Raw genomic sequence first — 17,312 nt, 5'->3', positions numbered from 1 at the left:
AAATGTCTGGGAGCATACTGGCCAGTGCATTGCATCACCGAACCTACAAGTTTTGGAAAACAATGCAGCACAGTTTTGACAAATAGTCAAAAAAAAAATAACAAAAAAAACTGACTTAGTTATTGTGAATTAGCTGCGTACAATGAATGTGAATACATATATATATAATATATAATATCCCAAAAAATGTCCCAAAAAATATCTCAAAAAATGGACAGTGGGATCGATGGCAACAGTATTAAGATTCCTTTATGTCCAGGCTTCTTTTGACTGCTGCAGCTCAGGGATAAACAGAACAGTTCAGGCTCTTCTGCTGTCAACTCAACAATTTTCAGGTCTAAATTCATTAAAAAATATATATTAGGATAAAAGTACAAAAATACAGAAATGAAGACACTTCAACCTTCAGGCATGCCAGCATCCTTGAAGTTACTTCCAGTGCTGTCTGCCTGTGTTACTTTGACATTTCCATAGCTCCAGGGTGTGTGCCATTTGCAAATGAGAAATCGAGCTTTCTCTGCATTATATTCTCTACCATTCTAGTGTGGGATACAAAGCTTTTTTTATGCTAATTTACCTTGCAAGTTCAATAGGGTAGCGTTGCCTTTTAAAATATTTTATTTTATCACTGGTTAAAATAAATGGAAATTGTGAAAGGGAATTGTGAGTTGTCAATTGTCCAATTTTGAAAAAAAGTTGATAGTACCAGCACATACAGTTTTAATCAGTACACTGATGAAGGCGCCAGCTGAAATGTTTTGTATACTTCATTCGCGGGGATGTACATGCTGCTGTTATGTATATTGAGCTTTTGTATTTCCTCAGGACAGAAAGTCATGAGCAATGGTAAGCTCCCAACCTTTCCAAAGATTGGACTAGGGGTAGCACACTAGAAAAGTCGACCTGAGAAACTGGCAGTCCCACTAATTAAACGTTTCAATTACAAAGAAGCAGCATCATTTTTTTTTCATGTGTATAAAGTGTATTCGAGTAGCAAACTAGCAGTGCATATTTTAATTGTTTTCAGCTGTATGAATTGAAATGGCACTTAATTGTGCTAAGAACTAAGCAGTAAATCACTGTTTTTATCTGGTTGGGTAATAGTCTTGTGGCATGTTGAAATATGGAAGCAGGTTTAAATTGAATGATGTTGTCCTTGGAACGATTTTAAATAATAAAATTAAGGCTTAAAAATAAAATCAGACCTCATAGCACACTGTTTTAAAGTGATTGTAGCTGACAAATGATTCCATGAATCTTACCTGTTGCGCATTCCGTTCTTTATAGAGGTATCACGTTTTTATTTTAAACCCGATATCTAGTTCTGCACTTGGTTAGATAAACCTCTTTTTGAAATCCATGCCTTCAGTTAGTGTTGCAATTATTTGGTGAATTCACCTGGATGGTGAAATTGTCCCCACCCATTCAACAGTGTCTTTCCCATCATTAACCAATCAGCTGCTTGCTATATTGACTGACATACTATCAGCCAGTAACATGCTTTGATCCAAAAGACGCTGTTAAGGGGTAATCACCCAGGAAGCGCAAGTGTAACATTTATCCTGAGAATAATACATATGCATTGAAAACTGTATTTAGTTTCTTTCAAAACTGCATATTTGTGGCCTATGTAAAGAAGTGAAAAACAGTTCTTACTGTAACAAGTTCGGGTTATCCCATTGCAAATCAGTTGTACATTTGAAATCTGCTGCAAAAAAATAACTAAATGAATAAAACTAAAAAGAAAAAATCCTTTAACCTTTTTATGACACATGTTAAAATGAAACACAAAACAGTATTGCATAATGTATCGGGATTTACTTATTTGTGTTGGACTGGGCTAAGCCTTAGGAAAAACAGTAGCACATGTCACAAACAAATTGGAACATTGGTGTTTGTTTGTGTAGAATATGTACCCCTTCAGGGTGGAATCGTTTAATGGAATTATTTCATTTGTTTGGGTTTCGTTGTGCTGAAAAAGTCACTCAAGTAATTAAATGAAAAGAAAACCCAGCTGTGAAATCGAAACAAGCTGTTGGAATCCCATTTTTTCAGACAGCTTTAGGCCTGGAATTAATAGATCTTAAAAAGTAATTATTGTGCATTGATTTGTAGAGAAATGATAAATAGAAATATACCGTGAAGTCTATTCAACAGCCCAACAACAATATACACGAGTGGCCCTTGCCTTTGGAAACACATCATATAAATTATGAAGTAGCCACCCACATATCTCATAAACCACTTTATGTGTTATGGAAACTCCTCAAAATCTAATGGTACCCTTCACTACGACCTGTGACTATCTATTGATTTTAGAGCCATTCAATGAAGTAACTTTTCATGTGAAGGTCTCGGTCTCTGGGTGACGCAGTGATAGGTTCCTCACAAGTGTTTTTTCCTTAATAGAGACACAATGGGGACCTGACTCCGGCCTCTCAGGTCAAACAACTGAGCCACCGGCGTTTCCTGGCCTCATTCCAGCTGGACGCTGTGAAGGAGGATAGGGAAGACTTGTACCGTTGTGTCACGCAGTCCTCCCGCGGTTCGGGGGTTTCCAACTTCGCAGAGCTCGTCGTAAAAGGTAGGTGCCCAGACTTTCTCAATTAAAAGTTACTGGTCATCATACACACGACTCAAATGCAGCCATTGTAATTGTGGGCTACATTCTCAAAAGCATTTACTCCAAATCATCATTTTTCTTGTAGAATCTGTAGTGTTTGTCAATCGTTGAGGAATAACTGATTAAAAATGCTGATTTCACCCACAGATTCCCAGCACTAACTGGTAATAACTGTGAGCGATGGTTTAGTTCTACAAGTACACTCCACTTACAACAGATCCTGTTAGAATGGAGTTCCGTTTACAACGTATTGAGGAGGCATGTCGCTGACAAACATGGGTTTTAATGGGGAATTACTCTGGTTAAAACTGACTCGTTTATAACGTATATACCATTAATTATGTACAGTTTTCCTATTCCACAGGCAGGTATTTTGCATTTAATGCGTACAGTTTAATATATACAGTACCATTTTAATACATAAATTTTTCCTGTTCCACATGTAGATATTTTGTGCTAATAAGGTACATCCGGGACAGTGAATGACAGTCATGGCGGAATTTGTGATGTTAGGCAGGAAAAACAGTTGCTGTTTACTTTTATTCTTCTATGTTGTTGTTGGCACAGCAGTTGTACAGTATAACCCCTTCAGTGCTAGGGACGTACAGCGTATGCCCTAAAAAATTCCTCATAAAGTGTAGAGCTGGCTGTGAGCATCAGATTATTTCAATTTGTTTTACAGAGTGTGTAGAAGGGTTTATGCTCTCAATATGTGAATGGTGTATCGGTCATGTCATTTAAAAAGTGCATGATTGATGTGTAAACTGCCCTGTATATGATTTTTTCTGTGTTATTCAATGCCAGATGCGGAAGTCAAACAAGCAAAGAGATATTTGTCAAATTTTATTTTATTTTCAACAGTTATTTTCAGAACTAATCAATTGTTATTGATTGTTTTATACTGTCCCAGGCTATGCTGCACCATCCGCAGTAATAATAATATTGTAGTGTGCACGGGGGAAGGCAGTAGCAGGGCTGGTAAATGACATAATCTGAAAAGACATAAGCCTGATATACACTCCTTGCAAGCAGCGGTATTTAGTGCAAGAGGTCCCTGGTTCGTGCCCTCCCTCTGCTATGTGTGGATTGCCTCGCCCTGTGTGATGCGCCTGCCTGCGTTAACCTATATCGCTACAATATTATACAATATGTTGGTGCCCTAAAGACTGCGAGTGAGTAATTGCTTACAAAATTTTAGCACATGTGTAAGGGGATTTATTTTTTCGAAATTATATTTTGAATTTAGTTTTTGTCTACATTTAAAAATATGTATAGTTTACATATTGACCCAACAATGTTCTGTTTTAAATGTTTATTATTATTATTTATAAATACAAATGTTGACGCAGCCATCACAGAAACATACTAACTCCTATTTTTTTTAGCAATAATATATTAGCAATGCAAGACACATGCAATTTGTCTAATTACCCTGTTAGAAAATTACTTTTTTAGGGCTTTAAGTGGCACAGAAATTCCCATTTAATCTGCAATATCTCAATCAGTTGAGTAGATATGCCCAAGTAAATTATATAATTGAAAAGTTCAGATTGTGCTGAGAAAAAACAATATATAGGTTTCCTTTAGAGACCTGTGAGAAATGTGACTTTTAAACAATTCAGTCCCAAATTCAAGAAAAACCTCTAGCACTGGGGGTGGAGAAACCCTTAGCAGTGAAGGGGTTTTAAACGTATAACGTATACATTTTTAATTGCATTTAGCGAAAATATAAATTTGTAAAATGGTACTAGTTATTACATTTATACGGCCCACAGAGGGTGTTTTGTACAAATAATAAACTCCCGTTCTTTGGCAGTTAAGCTTTCTTGTATTGTTTATATTTAAGTTACTTCTGTTCGCAGTTGCATACAGCATTTCGAATTGTGTTTACTACTTACTGCGTTTATAAAGCACTGATTTTCCATTGTCCATTGGAGTCCTTTTATAAGTGGAGTGCGGACCTGTATTATCAAAACTGTTGAATACTTTCATACAACAAGGATATGTCATGAAAAACCAGAACATATAGTATTTGTCATGGGCGAGTGAGGTGATAAGCATCATTTGAAGGTACTGTATGGTAATCTATTACTTATTACAAGGCATTACAGAGTAGGCAGTTTGGAGCTTCCAAAAGGTGCGTTGAGTGTTGAAGTGCATTCTTCAGACCCGGTGTTTTGTAAAGTCTTTTTGAAATTCCTCTATTAAAAGATCCTCATCTAATTTACATCCATCTTAAAATATTTACTAGTTTGTGAAGAACAACGTTTTGCAAACAGTTTGTTTTAAATGATACGCAGAATGCTTAGCAATAGAATGTACAGTATTTGTGCTACAGTCTGTCACAATGAAAAAAAGATCTGAACACTAATTCCTAACATGAAAAATTAATGGAAATTTTCAACTGGGTTGGCCTTCCACGGTCTAGCATTTGGAGGAGCACCTAGCTGCTTTCAAAACGTAATGAAAATAAAACTGAGAACCGTATCTGATATTTATAAGCAACTTCTGTTTAAGGTTTACCTTGGCTTTGGTGCACTTCCTCTTTAGATATTATGCTGTTAGTGTATGTCAGTTTCAGATGGCTATTTCTTGGTGTGTTTTTTAGAATGAAACCTTCTTTTGTCTTGAAAGGGACAGAAAGCACTTTGAACTCCTAACTTCTGACTGCACTGTTGCCTGTTTTCAAGTCCAGCACTATAAAGATGAATTCTATTCCCAGAATATAAAAGAAACAATTCCTAAAGAACACAAACAGAATAGCTGCACACAAGCATAGGTGTCAGGTTATATGGGCCAGTGATGCCAGTGGCGCAAGCCTTTCACAGACCACCGGCACTCACACAAAGTGACGAAACCAGAAAGGGTCAGATTGGGTCTGAGTCCACTTTCTTTTGTCATTTCCATTTTTAATACCAAGAGTAAAAAAAAAATACTTGTAAACCACTATGTATGAGCCAAGAACGACTGACTCACTTGGCAGCTTTGCAGAGTCAAACTAACGTTACCAATGAAATAGACAAAGTCTCTTAGTGATCTCATTTTGCGAACTGAACAGCGCCAAAATGTTTTGCTATTTACTATGCGGTAAGTTGTCTGTGCACTAATCAATAATTACTTCTATCTTTGTCAAAACACGAATGTGGTCCAGTGATTAAAGTCCAGGGCTTGTAACCAGAAGGTCACCAGCTCAAATCCCACCTCTGCCACTGACTGACTCACTGTGTGACCCTGAGCAAGTCACTTAACCTCCTTGTGCTCTGTCCTGTGGATGAGATGTTAAATCAGTGTCCTATTGTAAGTGACTCTGCATATAATGCACAGTTCACTGCCTACCTCTGTCAAGCGCTTTGTGATGGTGGTCCACTATGAAAGGTGCTATATAAAGATATTATTATTATTATTATTATTATTATTATTATTATTATTATTATTATAGTTAATGCTTTACTATGCACCAATTTAGTTTCTCCTGGTTTGCTGGCCTAATTATTTTGATGTCGTTCAGCTGTGTGCCCCATGTCCTGTCCATATGACATACACAATAACAACAGGGTATGAAACGGTAGTGTTTATAAAATGTTTTTTGACTGAAAATTATGCTATGTATATGCAGTCAATCTTTATAATGTAATTGATACCTATTTTCATTATTTATTGATTTTATTATGTTTTATTTACGATAATTTGAGATTAATTTCGGTGTACCTTGTCATTGTATTTGGAGTTATTCTGTCTGGCGCTACTTTAAAAATGACTCATTCAGAAATGAAAGCTGGTTTAATTTAATAGCAGTGTGTTTGTCTGTTCACAGCCAGAGCAGCAACACAGAACCTTCGCTTTTGTAGATTATGGATCCATCTACTTTGTTATATATTTTCCGTATTCAATGTCTTTTCTCCTCTATACACCATTGTATAGCACAAACAATGTGCCATAGACAAGCAATATATACACACAAAAATGAGATATTGTAAGTACACAGCAACGACGACATAAGGTAGATGTTTTATCCAATAGATACTGGGTTTACTGAAAATGTTACATTTTATTGTTTAAAAACAAGTCTTTTAAAGGGATTATTTTCATTTTTTTTTTCTCCTAACCCCAAGTATAGGGGAATCTGCCCCCTGACCCTTGGGCAGCACCAAAAATGTTACCAACCTGGTGCCGCTGCACACAAGTACAGAGCAAAATAGGCTATTTATTAATCAGGTTTAAAGGAGAAGTGTGTGAATGAGACACTGAAGTTAAAATGGTAATATAACCAAAAATGGTTGCAGCCTTTGTGATATGGTGCAAACTGGATGCTGTGCACATTGTATAACCGGTTTAGGGGGATACATTATCCATTATAACCCTGTGCCACAAATGTTTGTAGTTGAGAGGTGAGCTCTGTAGTCAAGAGAAAAGTATGTGTCTTATGCTGATGTCAGTATTATTAACTCGTCAGCCACTTGGAGGAGATCTATTCAGTCTCACACCCTGCTTAATCAAAGCTCATCCTCGAGCTTAAACCCAAGTGCGCGTCCACCATATCTCAGAGAGTTTTAAAGTCTGACTCGTAACCATGACCACTCGCCAGCTTCCAGGATCCAGAGCGACTTTAGTGTCTCGCAGGCCAGCAAACATGCTCTAGCTCAGTGATACTCAACTCTACTCTGGCCCTCGAGATCTATTCCAGTCCTGGTCTTTATTCCAACCAGTTCCGAAATTAGATAATTGCCTCTTAACAGCTTCAATTAACTACATTAGAACCTGCTTGGAGTAAAATCCTGCTGGATTGGATCTCGAGGACCAGAGTTGAGTACAGCTGCTCTAGCTATAATGCGAAGAACATGAACATGTAATTACCTGTTTCAACCAGAGGAGGCCAGTGTAATGAATGGCATCTCAGTCCATTGAATTAAAAGGAAAGGCAAGGGCTGGACACAAACCATACTGTTCAAAGACAAGCATCTTACCATTCAACTAAAGAGCAGGTTCTATAGCAGAGGGGTAAGTACAGGTCTTATGCTGATGTCAGTATTATTAACTCATCAGCTGCTAGGAGGAGAGCCATAAAAAAGTACTGGGTGACACCCACCCCTTTCCCCCTTCTAGAATGTTTTCCCTAATTTCCCTCTTAGCAGTATTGTAGGGTGCATGGTGGCTCACCTTATAAAAGCACTAGGGAGGTAAAATGCCTGGAGATGAAGTCAGACACCAATAAACCCAGATGGATATTTGCATTGCCCCCAGAATTCAGTATCTTGGTAACAGGTCCGGCAGATGATCATTGGCTTGATAACGGGCTGTTGATCTTACGTCATGATCTGCAAGTGGGCGGCAGCAGTGAGGCCACACAAAATGGGGGATCAGTTTTTCAAAAATGTATAGAAAACAACATTTTAAAGTATTAAAAGCCTTTTTAAGAGTTAGACCAAAGTGAAGCACCTGCCAACCACTTGCAATCTAATAGTCTGCTATATGAATCATGGATAGTTCAGAGGCATTTTCATTCAACAAATATTGGCAAATGGATTTCAAGGATAATTCCTGCATTTGATGTGAATGGAAAGGCAGCCTATTACAGTGCTTCAGATTCTAATTCTGTTTGTGTCTAAAGCCAGCCAGATTAATCAGCGCCCTGGGGCAATCTGTCTTTCACTGGCTCCAGTGTATGTTCTGTAGCGCTGTGGCTCTCAGCAGAGGACAATGGGAGTATGTTGAGTTTCTGATTTCCGTTCGGAAGCCGTCGTCTTTCTCAATGATTAGGGCGCTGGTGATCTGTCATAAACAGCAGGATAGCTCAGTGCACACGACATTTCATTAAATAACTCTTATATGGTGTTTCTTTAAAAATACCAAGATGACAAAATTTTAAAGATACAGTAACTGTACAACAAGTAGTAGCAAGAGTCTATGTCCAGTTGCCATATAAGTATAGTAAACTCTCGCTAATATGAGTTCTGGTAGTCCCTGGTAAGTGACCTGTATTCCAAACCAGGGCAAATGCAGCTACAGTTGTATAAACAAAACTTCTGTTATAAGTATATAAAATGTATAGCCGTTATTTCGTGAGACCGGACAGACCTCGACAATCTGATTTGTTGAGCAGTTCCAAAAACCTGTTCCTGTTTACATCGGACAAATGGAACAGGTCCATGTTTGTGCGTCTGCCGAAATGACACCTTATGTATTCCAAGGGTTAGCACTTACTTTTGATGAAACGTAAGTATCAGAAACATAACTCAAAGACGAGCCATTGTTAGCATTGTACAGATAATGATCAAAACAACATCGTTCCAACTGGTTTGGATTATGGGAAATCTACGCTACCCCTTTATAATGATGGAAGTTCTGGTCCAAGATTGCTGTCATCAGGATTATGCTTGGTCCAACCTGGAAAGTCAATAGCTTAGCACTAAAGTGCAGCTCCGAGTTAGAGTTTTCAGGGTCAGTCTGGGTCTTCCCTAGGATAGCTGCAATTACCCCATTGAGAAAGAGGGTCTAGTTCTCCTGGGCTAGCCAGTGTTGCGTTACCTGCACTTGGGTAAGAAACTTTCATGTCACTGAATCCGAATTAATGACTGTTGTCTGCCAGCCTAGCATCCAAACAATTGAAAGATATTGGAGTTCATTTGCTGCTAGAAATAACTGTTAACAAAGCCCTGGAATGGGAAAGAAAAATAGACCTCTCTTTGGGATCAGGGATTAGTTATAGGAACGATTATATATTATTTATTTATTTATTTATTTTTTTAAATTTGTTTTGCTCTTATATTTTTCAGAGACACTCTCGATATCAGTTAACCTTGCATTGTTTGTATGTGTTCCTTTCCTATTCCCATCCAGTATCATTATAGGGGCTCTTCAAAGACTAAACTCTTTGTAGTCCATACGCTTTCAGCTCTTAAGAGGGGACATTTTGTTTTTATAAAACAGAATGTTCCATTTTTATCCCACTTTTTACTTTGTGGTGGATCTGCAGCATGACTCAAAATTATTATAGACACACCGAATCAATAGCTCTGCTGTTCTTTTAAACATTGCTCGTTCAACCTTGTCTATTTTTCATTGTTTATCAGAGCTTTTATTTTTAATACTGTCTGAAACATGAATTGACAGCTTCTATCTGGAATAAGTAGTAGACACTGGTTTAACTTTTTTGTTTTCTGAGTGTTTTTATCAATGTTCTACCTAAAATCAAAAAACATATGTATATTGTATTGACACAGGGTTAGAAACCCCCCCATACTTGCAGAAGGCACAGCTGTTGTTGTCCATCCATCAACAGTCCAAAGCACCTTTGACCATTGTTCCATAGTCCAATTTCTGTGTTCTTGTGCATATTTTAGCCTTTTAGTCTTGTTCCCCTTTCTTAACAGAGGTATTCTTACTGCAACACATCCTTTAAGTCCTGATTTCAAGAGTGACCTTCGTACTGTTGATCTGATGGACAACGACACCTGTGCCTTCTGCCAGTTCAGTTGTCAATTCAACGCTTGTAATTCGTTCTGTTCCTTAAGGATGTTATCTTCAAGCGTTGCTCATCTTTGTCAGACAGCTTTTTGGGTCTTCCAGTCCTGGATTTGTCAATTGCAGATGATGTTTCTCTGTACTTGTTGATTATGCCTCAGATACCACACCTTGAAAATCAAGTGATGCGAGCTGTTACACTCAATGTTTTTCCTTCTTTGTGCAAGTCAAGGTTGTTACAATAAATTGTTGTTGTTGATGCTCATAATGCATCAGAGTAGAAAAATGCAACATGTCTAAGACTTTTGCACAGCAGTGTATGTGTATATACACATTTTGGTTCATGTAGCACAAGGCCCTGCCACCCCGGGCTCTAATGACTTTTTTGGAACCAATTTTATTTCTTAAAGTTTTAATATTACCATACCTTTTTCTTTATCTTTCTTCATATGTGATGCCAATCCTGTGCTCTCTTATGTGTATTTGTATTCTTCCATGTAGGCAGTGGTTGGTTCCATTCAACTTTGAATGAAGAGAACACTGCCTATGTTAATACCCAATTCTAAATGTTTTAACATTAAGTCTTGCTCTTCTCTCCCACAGTGCCCCCGTCACCGATCGCTCCTCCCCAGCTGCTGAGGGCCGGCTCCACCTACCTGATCATTCAGCTGAATACCAACTCTATCCTGGGCGACGGGCCCATCATTCGTCGTGAAATCGAGTACCGGGCCAGCCAGGCGCCCTGGTCCGAGGTGCACGCGGTCAACATGGCCACCTACAAGCTGTGGCACCTGGACCCTGATACAGAGTACCTCATAAGCGTCCTGCTGAGCCGCCCGGGAGAGGGGGGCACAGGCAGACCCGGACCACCGCTCATCAGCCGTACCAAGTGTGCAGGTGGGTGTGGGGAATAGTGTGCAGGTGGGTGTGGGGAATAGGGGTGGGGATTTTTTGCAGATTAAGTGGTATTTTTAAAGGGATTGGGACTAACCCTGACAGTAATGTACAGGAGTTTATATTAAAGTTCAAATGTTAATAAATGGTATTGAAATTAGATGTAGATTAGATGTATTGTAAATAGAAAAATACAACTAGAATGCTAGAACTGACACATTTTAATTTGACAATGTACTAACATTTCATTCCTAGCCAGAATGACCGATATGCAATGTAACTTGAGTCAATTTTATTATACTTTATCTTGGTCGCCAAATCGTACCAAATACCTGTGCTTACCGACATAAAACACCTGTGCTATGTTTGAGAGGTACTGTACTCACTCTGTCTCTATGGCAATAATGATCACTAGGACAGTCCGATCAGTTGCCCTGCACTTCTAAAGAAGAAAAGGAAACTGTTCTCATCTCCTCAGCACTGGCACATTGCACCTAAATAACAAGCAATGAAAATTGCTCAATACTTCAGCACCTTCGCCTCGATATAGACAATAAAACTCTATTCTTAGCTTTCCAGCACAGCATCTTTTCGAATATTTAATTTTGAGCAAAACAATTCTATCCAGCACTGTCAGACAGTAACCAATTTATCTTTTAAATACACCAAAAATGTGTGAAGGAAAAAGCATTTTGTAAACTTGAATAGCTACAGTTAATAAAACATTATGTTACCAAATGAACACAATCACAGACTAGCATGTTGGCTGGGAATTCTCCAGCAGGCAGGTGTGCCTGATGAAGCATCATTTTAATTATCTGTGAGGTTTCTAGATGTAATTATCCCAGCCCCGATTCCTTCAGTAAATCAAGGCTGCAGCCAACATCATTGGCAGGTTCAGACAGCGTTTACTCCGGGGAGAGGAGAGGGGTGGTGGAATGGCAATGCAATACTGTTTTTCAAGCAAAACACGTACATTTATTTTTTTATTGTGAAAGCTAAGCATCAAAACAGCTCTTACCACCACTTCACACTACGTGACAGTTCTTCATCTCTACTCACTTGGAAACACTGCCGCAGTACTTCCTAGACTCTCTGGTTATAACCACGACACCACGCTGCCTTCCAGTCCCTGTGTTACCACTTGACTACACTGCCAGCCAGTTCCCCAGAGCCAACCACGATCACACTTCCTTAGACCACTGCTGTAACTACTAGGCTAAACCGTTTCCAGACCCTCCGATCAAACCGCATGGTCACCTGGAATTGTACATTTATATATACATTTTATTTAATTGGCTACACTTTAAAATAATGGCCTGCAAATATGAATATGACTCCCAGTACATTAGCTGCTATTGCTGTGGTGTTGCTCTTGAATTCATTATGAATTTGTAGACATTTTTTTTTGTAATCATCTTCAGGATTTGAAGATTGATTAGAAAATAACAACACAACATTTGTTATTCAGATGTGACCATGCAATCCTATGAAATAAAAATGAATCAGAATTTGCAGTGATTTTTTTAAAGTGTTAACAAGAACGTCTGAGCCAAAACAAAAATGGTGTATACATGTGCTGTAGGCAATTCTTTGATATTGGGTGAAGAGCAACAACTTGGCCCGTGTTAGCCAACCTAGCCATCACACCCGAACACATATCTGGTATGTAAAAGAACAGAGAAACACAAAGGAGCATGGACTGCAATCATTCTCTACTCCAGAATATGCTATAACTGCATTATTCATGGTCATGCTCATATATCACTATTAGCAAATGTAATAATGTGGCAAGTATCCGTTTGTTACACATCTGTCCTGGCACATTTGCCTAATAGATTTGAGGTGCTGCTGCATTTTTCAAATCTCATTACAATGGAAGAGTGAGTATACATGTCATTGACACACTGTGAATGGTGTGACTCTGCAGGATGCTGTGGCCAGAACAGGTGTTCTTCAAAAGCAGATGCAATCTGTACTTGAATTTGACTGAAAACCAAACACACCAGAAGTTTTTCAAGAAAGTATTATAAACTTACTGTACCAGTTAATAAAGGGATTGTTGCTGCAATTAAATAAGGACATTAAGGAAAGAAGTTTTGAAAGACCAAGTTTTTTTTTATTTGTTTTTTTTTTACAGTAGTTCCAAGTAACATTACAGTTAAAATGTAAGGCTGTAGTTAATGCATACCCCATAGGTTGGCATTAAAGTATATACAGTATTTATTGAAAGTACTCATGACTTCAAGGTAATGTTGCATTTTACTCACCCAAAATACATTTTACTCACATACAGCCTGATTTTCGAAAAGCACATTTTAGAGAGAAAATAGAGTTTGCAATGCATTTGCACTGCAAGTTTTTTTTTTATGCCACCTAATTATACGTGTCGATTTTCAACAGGGGCAGTTTAATTTCTCCTACAAGAAATGCCCTTTGCGACTCCTGCTTGTGACTGATTTAATTGAAACGACAATTGATTTTCAGGTTCATTAACAAGCCAATTAGTCACATTTCAATAGTCTAGACTAGAGTCCTGCACGGGACTATTTTTTAAAATTCCGCTCCCGTCCCGCCCTGCAATACCCACTCCCACTCCCACTCCTACTCCCACCTGCTCCCGCATTGTTTCTTGCATTTTTATCCCGACAGATTCTCAGGTTTTAGAGCCATTCTTAAAAGCATTGACAACAAGCTGATACAACAGTGACAGCCCGCGCTCTGGCGCGAAGGTGACGTCACAGAATAACAAAACCTGTGAGTGTGATTCTCTGACCCGACTTGAGCCGACGGCGATGTACTACACCGGATTCGGAGCAACTTCCTGAATAGGCTACTTTTGATAAACTGACGAGAGATTTATGAAAAATACGTGCTTAGCCACTCAAGTTGAGCTTTTGCTTGATGATATTTTAGCACATAAAACTGTTTTTTTCGACAAACGGTTCAGAGCCACAGCTAAATTTAAAATATGGAAGGATATGACCGAAAAAATAAATGCAACCTCTTCCATAAAAAGGTCAAATAAAGAAGTCCAAAAAAGATTCCTGGGACTTAAAGTTGTGATGCACCCCCTAGTCTCTGTAAGTCGCTTTGGATAAAAGCGTCTGCTAAATGACTAAATAATAATAATAATAATAATAATAATAATAATAATAATAATAATAATACAGCATGTCTATAGAAAAAAACAATCCTTAATTTATTTCAATATCACAGTGTATTCTCTGATGCAATATTAATCACAATTATTTACATGCAATATCTGAATGTTTATGTATGTTTGTGAAAAATCATAATAAAAATGTTAAACATTAATATGCATTTGTTACATATGTTTTTGAATGTTCATATGCTAATTATACATTTAATATATTCTAAAATTAGCCAGCCTCCACATATAAGCCCCAGTTTGAATTTTCTGAACAAGGCACTGTTCTCCACGATAAATGAGTTGTGGCATGAGCCAGGGTATTTAGCAACTACATTAGTGATAATACATTGAGCATCACATAAAACTTGCACAGTTAAAGAATGATGATGTTTGCGCTCCTTGAGTCTTGAATCTGTGGGTATTGCAACATGTGCAATCTATTTCACCTAGCATGTTTGGGAAGCCAGGCAACTGATGATAATTGTTTGGTTCGGTTTTGTTCCACATCCCCATTTGGAAATAACATATACACTTGCCCTTGGGAAAAGTGCATCTGTGACATCCGTCAGTGTCTTTGACATAGAAGACTGACAGATGCCTGCTCTGTCCCCAGCTGTTGTCTGGATGGCACCCATTGCATGAAAATGAATGGCTACTGTAACCTTTACAGGTATAGTGTGACGGCAGGCTGTTTGTGATTCTAAATCAAACTTAAGCAGACTCGCACCGCTCTGTTATAGTACCTATATCCAATCTGTATCTACACATAACTTGATTGGAGTTAGATGTAGAAATGTCTGACGGGGACTGGGTTTAGTGTAGGGTCGTTTTTTCCTCATCCCTTCCCTCTCGTGCTGCAGTCGAAGAATTGGAAGCACTTTGATATTCTTCATTGTAGATTATTATTATTATTATTATTATTATTATTTATTTCTTAGCAGACGCCCTTATCCAGGGCGACTTACAATCGCAAGCAAATACAAATACATTCAAGTGTTACAATATAAGTCATACAATAAGAACAAGAAATACAATAATTCTCAAGTGTGACAAACCACAATTCAATAATACAGCAGATAACAGTGAAAGTTACATCAGGATATGATTAAATAGTGATAGTTACATCAGGATGTGATTAAATACAAAGTACTACAGATTAAACACTTGGCAGATTACAATATTCTGAGGTACAGGATTAAATGCAGTAAAATAGGGGGCAGATAAGAGCAAAATAAAGCATATTTAAATGAAGGGTGATAGTGTCCCAGGATACAACAGAGGAGTTCTACAGGTGCTGTTTGAAGAGGTGAGTCTTAAGGAGGCGCCGGAATGTGGTCAGGGACTGGGCAGTCCTGACATCTGTAGGAAGGTCGTTCCACCACTGCGGAGCAAGGGTGGAGAAGGAGCGGGCTCGGGAGGCAGGGGAGCGTAACGGAGGTAGAGCCAGTCTTCTAGTGCAGGCGGAGCGGAGAGGTCGAGTGGGGGTGTAGAGAGAGATGAGGGTCTGGAGGTAGCTGGGTGCAGTCTGATCAAGGCATCTGTAGGCTAGTACAAGAGTCTTGAACTGGATGCGAGCGGTGATCGGGAGCCAGTGGAGCGAGCGGAGTAGTGGAGTAGCGTGTGCGAAGCGAGGTAGAGAGAACACCAGGCGAGCAGCAGAGTTCTGGATGAGCTGGAGCGGATGGGTGGCGGACGCAGGGAGGCCAGCCAGGAGGGAGTTGCAGTAGTCTAGGCGGGAGAGTACCAGGGCCTGGACCAGGAGCTGGGTAGATTACAGCTCAGTAGCCCTGTCAGCGATCGGGGGCATGTCTTAATAAGTGAGTGTATTTGGGTGTTTTGCACCTTTTGAAAATAAGGCGTTATATGCAAAATAGAACCAATTATAAATTTCAATTGCTTAACAAGCTGTAATGCAAGTGTATTTTCAAAAAAACCCAAAGCCTAAAATTCCATTGCACCCTCACTGACTTATACGACTTGAAAATACATTTTGCAACTTGTCTGGAGTTGCAAAGCTGCTTTGCGACCTGTTTTTCCCTCTGCCCCTTTTGAAAATCAGACTGATAGTGTCTAAATTGGAGAGTAAATTACTCAATGACCAAATACCTTATCTGGAACGATAGTATAAAATATGCATATATCTCTTTTATTTAAATGAAAATACATGATAACATGAGTTTTTTTCAAAACTACACAAATCACTGGATAGTGAGTTGAAGTGCATGACAGATAAGATTAATGGAATCCTATCATGAGCTGTATCATTAGCATAAACAGTCTTCAGAAAAGTGCTGCACTTCACACAAATGATTAAACCTTACTGTAGACTGAATTTGTTAATTAGCCACACCTGGGAAGACTGCAAGTGTTCACATAAATTATAGAACCTATCCATTCAAAGACAGCCAGAAAACTAAAAAAAAGTGAAGCAACTTAAACTTTTCAGTGGTCATGCATGAGCTTAAAGCATTAGCAGTAAATGAACTGGGCTCCCGAGTGGCTCACCTGGTAAAGGCACGTCCCCGTGGTGTGCAGGGTGAGTCATCGTGAGGGGAGTTTCCTGGCTGTGCCTAGATTCTGATCTTTGCTAGGGATTCCAGAGGAAGTATAGTTTTTGCTTTTGTGTTCCCGTGGGTTAGGGAGGCAAAACCAGCAGGGGCTATTACTCCATCAGACTACAGTGGACAAGCCTGGCCAGGTGAGCTCAAGCTGACACCTGCAGAGCTGTCCTTTGTCTTCCAGTGGCCAGCTCCTGGGTGCAACTGGCCATGGGACGCTCACTGACCTTCAGTTCTCCTGAGCTTGAGGGGATTGCTGTGGTGGGGGAACATAATTAGACATCGTTCATTTGTGAGAAAAACATGGGTAAATAATGCATAGAAAATAAAAAAAACGATCAACAGCTAAAGCAAACCGCAGGACTCTGCAACAATAATTATGGAGGTTACTGTAATAATGTGGAAAAAATAACTTTAAAACCTTCAAAGGCTGCTGGTCTTCCTCACTGTGAGGGTAATGATTTGGAATTATTCACAATCAGAAGTTGAAGTACTGTGAAATCAGATGTCACAGCCGGACATTTCCCCAGCACACACAGGGTTTGTTGTGCAGAAATTGGTTTGCTTTCTTGGAAATAGTGTTGTGTTAGCGGTCGTCTCTCGGGCATCATTTCACAAGAAT

The 17,312-nt window shown here is 38.9% G+C and overlaps 1 protein-coding gene across 9 annotated transcripts in view; it reads left to right on the top strand.

Moving 5' to 3' along the window:
- LOC117964131 (receptor-type tyrosine-protein phosphatase U-like) overlaps window positions 1–17,312 on the top strand; it is a 193,516-nt gene that overhangs the window by 107,035 nt on the left and 69,169 nt on the right. For all 9 annotated transcript variants that reach the window (XM_058997649.1, XM_058997648.1, XM_058997645.1 and 6 more), the window contains exons 6-7: window positions 2,410–2,584; window positions 10,688–10,981. In XM_058997649.1, the coding sequence (XP_058853632.1) occupies window positions 2,410–2,584; window positions 10,688–10,981 (469 nt within the window). The remainder of the gene's footprint in view (window positions 1–2,409; window positions 2,585–10,687; window positions 10,982–17,312) is intronic.

This window comes from Acipenser ruthenus, chromosome 23, assembly GCF_902713425.1.
Source record: "Acipenser ruthenus chromosome 23, fAciRut3.2 maternal haplotype, whole genome shotgun sequence".
In the NCBI taxonomy this organism is placed as follows: Eukaryota; Metazoa; Chordata; class Actinopteri; order Acipenseriformes; family Acipenseridae; genus Acipenser; species Acipenser ruthenus.
Note: the sequence above shows the minus strand (reverse complement) of the source record. Positions and strands in the feature narration are given on the sequence as shown.